General features: G+C 28.7%; 1 protein-coding gene across 3 annotated transcripts; it reads left to right on the plus strand.

The window, feature by feature from the left end:
• Positions 1-663: 663 nt before the first annotated feature.
• On the plus strand, positions 664-3,190 carry LOC133788272 (bifunctional bis(5'-adenosyl)-triphosphatase/adenylylsulfatase FHIT-like). 3 transcript variants are annotated; one of them, XM_062225691.1, is made up of 4 exons: positions 664-858; positions 1,581-1,727; positions 2,665-2,724; positions 2,868-3,190. In XM_062225691.1, the coding sequence occupies exons 1-4, from the start codon at positions 694-696 to the stop codon at positions 2,982-2,984; spliced, it is 489 nt and encodes a 162-aa protein (XP_062081675.1). In that variant the 5' UTR covers positions 664-693; the 3' UTR covers positions 2,985-3,190. The 3 variants fall into 3 exon arrangements, with proteins under 3 accessions (XP_062081675.1, XP_062081676.1, XP_062081674.1); XM_062225690.1 differs by having other exon boundaries at positions 667-858; positions 2,665-2,763; XM_062225692.1 differs by lacking the exon at positions 2,665-2,724.
• Positions 3,191-3,441: the final 251 nt, after the last annotated feature.

Consider the following 3,441-nt stretch of genomic DNA (forward strand, 5'->3'; position numbering starts at 1 on the left):
TCCTCTACCGACAGAGAAAAACCACAGCACTAAGATAGCAGAAAAACCAAATCAGGAAACAAAATAGGACTACAAACAACGAACCCAAACGCATCACCAGGTACACGACCAAACAGGGACCCTTCGAAAAAAGGGGACAAAACAAGGAAACCCTAGCAGAGCACCTCCTTGGTTACGAAAATCCCATCTAATTGTTTTTTATTATTAAAATGTGATAAATAATGTATTTTTTTGAAAAATAATTTCTTATAATATTTATAAATATATTTTATTTTTTACTTAAAATAATTGATTTCACCAGTAATATTTGCAAAAGTATTTATGTTTTATTTAATTAAAATGTACAAGTTTTCCAAAAATTCTTCATTGCTTCATTCTCATAACTCTTCTGACTTACAAATAAATATAAAACAAATAAAATGACTAAAAATTTAATATCAATCACTAAACTTTAAGGTACCAATATGACGTTTTAACACAGGCTATCAATAATTAATATGTTCTTATAACAAGAATTATTGCAAGTTGAGTGGGGGAATGACTTCAGATTTTTTTTATTATTATATAGGAGGAAGTTTCTTCCAACTTTAATTTTCCAGACTGTATGGTCTTTGATTGGGACATATTTTATTGCTCTGGAAAGTGAAAGGGTTAAGTTTACTAACTAAATGATAAAACTGATCATAAACTCAAATGAGTCAATTCTCATCTTCATTTTTCATCACAGTGACCAATAAAATGGCTATGGAGATCGAGAGTTTCTATACCTTTGGGCCTCACAAGATTAGCAGCAAAGATGTCTTTTACACGACCCACCTATCCTTTGCCTTTGTCAATCTCCGTCCTGTTCTTCCGGGTATTACTCTTATTGTTATTATTCTTATGTTCTTCTCTACTATCTACTCTATATACTTTTACTTCATAATTAGGAAAATTATGACTTTATTTTAAAATCAGAATTAAAAAAAAACCATAAATAATTAGGATATCCCTTAATTAATATTTTTGGTATCTTAATGGCAGTCAACAATTCATGTGATGCTCGTATAATATGAATTTTGAAATGGATTATTTGTTAAAATTTTAGAAGGGGAAAACCATTTGGAAAGAAAACCGTCCTTAATTGACATCTATTTTTTTTTGATAAATCTTTAATTGACATCTTTAATCTGTGTTGTATTTCCCTTATTGATTTTCTTTATTGTCATTTTTTTTATTCTTGGTGTGTGTGTGGCATCTTTAATTTTGGTTTGATATTCATTTAATTTCTTTTCTTTTTGCAGGTCATATCCTTTTTTTTTAATATATGGAGAATAAAAATAACATTATTGTTCTATAGTTTGTCGTTGCAATATCAATATCTAACCCAACATGTAAGTATGTGATGTCTTGTATCATCAAATTATAACAAAACGCAAAGTTGCATGCTTAATAGTTCCCCTAATTAAGCTGGGGTTAAATGCTAATTAAACTTCATTATATAGCTAGCATCATATAAGTGGGTCATGTCCATTCCAAGAATAATCAATAATCTCTAAAGTCATTTCAGTTTGGTTATCTTAACATGATACGTGTAAGTACATGTTCTTGTGTGCCCACTACGTGAAGTGAAACGCTTTGCTGATCTAACTACTGATGAGACCAACGATTTATGGACCGCAGCTCATAAAATCTCTGGTCCGCTCCAGAGCTACCACAAAGCACCATCCCTCACATTCACAATACAAGTAAGAAACAATTTGAAAAATATAATGTAAAATTTTGTATCTTATATTTCTTAATAGACATTAATTTTTTTATATAAATATATATATAAATATAAATCTTCATAGGGGTGTTGGATAAAATAATTTATATATAGGAAAATTTAATAGTAGAGACATAATTTTTTTCTCCAGCGGTAGGGACGTTTATGATTTTACCATGTAAATAAATTATAACTTAATTTTTTATATGACGGTGTACATTATAGTTATAGCAAGCATCTCACTAGTTTTTAAAAAATTCCGAAAAATTTACGATGCCAAAAACAGACTTTAAAAACGCTCGTATAAAATAAGCTTCAAAACAACATATTTTTATTGTGTTTTCGCCACATGAATAGGTTACAATCTAATTTTTTATACATATAACGGTGTGCAATATAGTTATTTAGAACCTCCCATAATATTTTGTAAAATTTCAAATAATTTACGGTACTGAAAACATGAAACAAGCTGTTTTGATTTTAAAACATGTTTTATACACACGTGAAATAAATAGTTTTAAAATATATGTTTTGGGTACTGTAAATTATTCATAATTTTCTGAAAACTGATAGGAGGTCCTAAATAACTACATTGTACATCATTATATAAAAAAAAATTGAATTATAATTTTTCACGTGCCAAAATTAAATATGTCTTTATTGATGAAGACAAAAAGCATGTCCCGGGTGTAGAAACTTCCTATATATATATAATCATTTTGTACAATAACCTTGTTTTGATACTTTTAATAAAATAGTCTTAACCCCTAAATTCTTGATACCTTGTGTGGATTTCAAACAAAAATGATTTTATAAACAATTATGAAAAGAAAATTATTTTGTAAAGTGACATTATAAAATATTTTATTTTCACGAATAATGTAACTACTTAATTATTGTTTGGAACCTTATTATAGGATGGAACCCAAGCAGGACAAAGTGTACCCCATGTTCACATCCATATTGTTCCACAGAAAGTTAGTGATTACCAGAAGAATGATGATATAAATGAAGCTGTAATAATAAAGATGGACATTTCTTCCACTCCTTTTAATTTTATTTATTTTTTCTTTGAATATATAGTTGACTTTAACTATATATTTAATGTGGGTCTGTGTAGATTGATGACAGTGATAAGAAACTTAAGCAAAAGGTCGATTCAGACATTGAATGGAAGGACAGAAGTCCTGAGGATAGGGCTCAAGAAGCAGAAGAATATAGAAAGTTTTTCTTGTAGTCTTTACAATTGCAGCATTGCCTGTGGTGCTTATGTTTTTCTGTGACTATTACGAGTCTACACTTTTACAATTTTTCTTGTTGAATTTGTTGAGTGAATATCTAGTACAGACGAGTTCAAACTGAGGTGTTTTATTCTACTGCTTTCAATGAATGTGATAGAAGGGACTATGAGAGAATTTAGAAAGCCAATTCTCTTTATACCAATATCTCTTACAACTTCCCATTAGAAATAATATTTTCATACACACGCACACAAATGTATAAATTTATATAGATTAATTAGTGGAAATAGACCCTTTCAAAATCTATTTTGCACTTTGATATTATTTTAATAATTCTTTGCACAATGTCTCCATCCAAAATTCTTGACTAGCTATTATTTTACAAAATATTATCAAAACTAAGTCAAAATGCAAAATAATTTTTCTCCAGACTATTTTTCCAAAGCCTCGTAT

Source organism: Humulus lupulus, chromosome 7, assembly GCF_963169125.1.
Source record: "Humulus lupulus chromosome 7, drHumLupu1.1, whole genome shotgun sequence".
In the NCBI taxonomy this organism is placed as follows: Eukaryota; Viridiplantae; Streptophyta; class Magnoliopsida; order Rosales; family Cannabaceae; genus Humulus; species Humulus lupulus.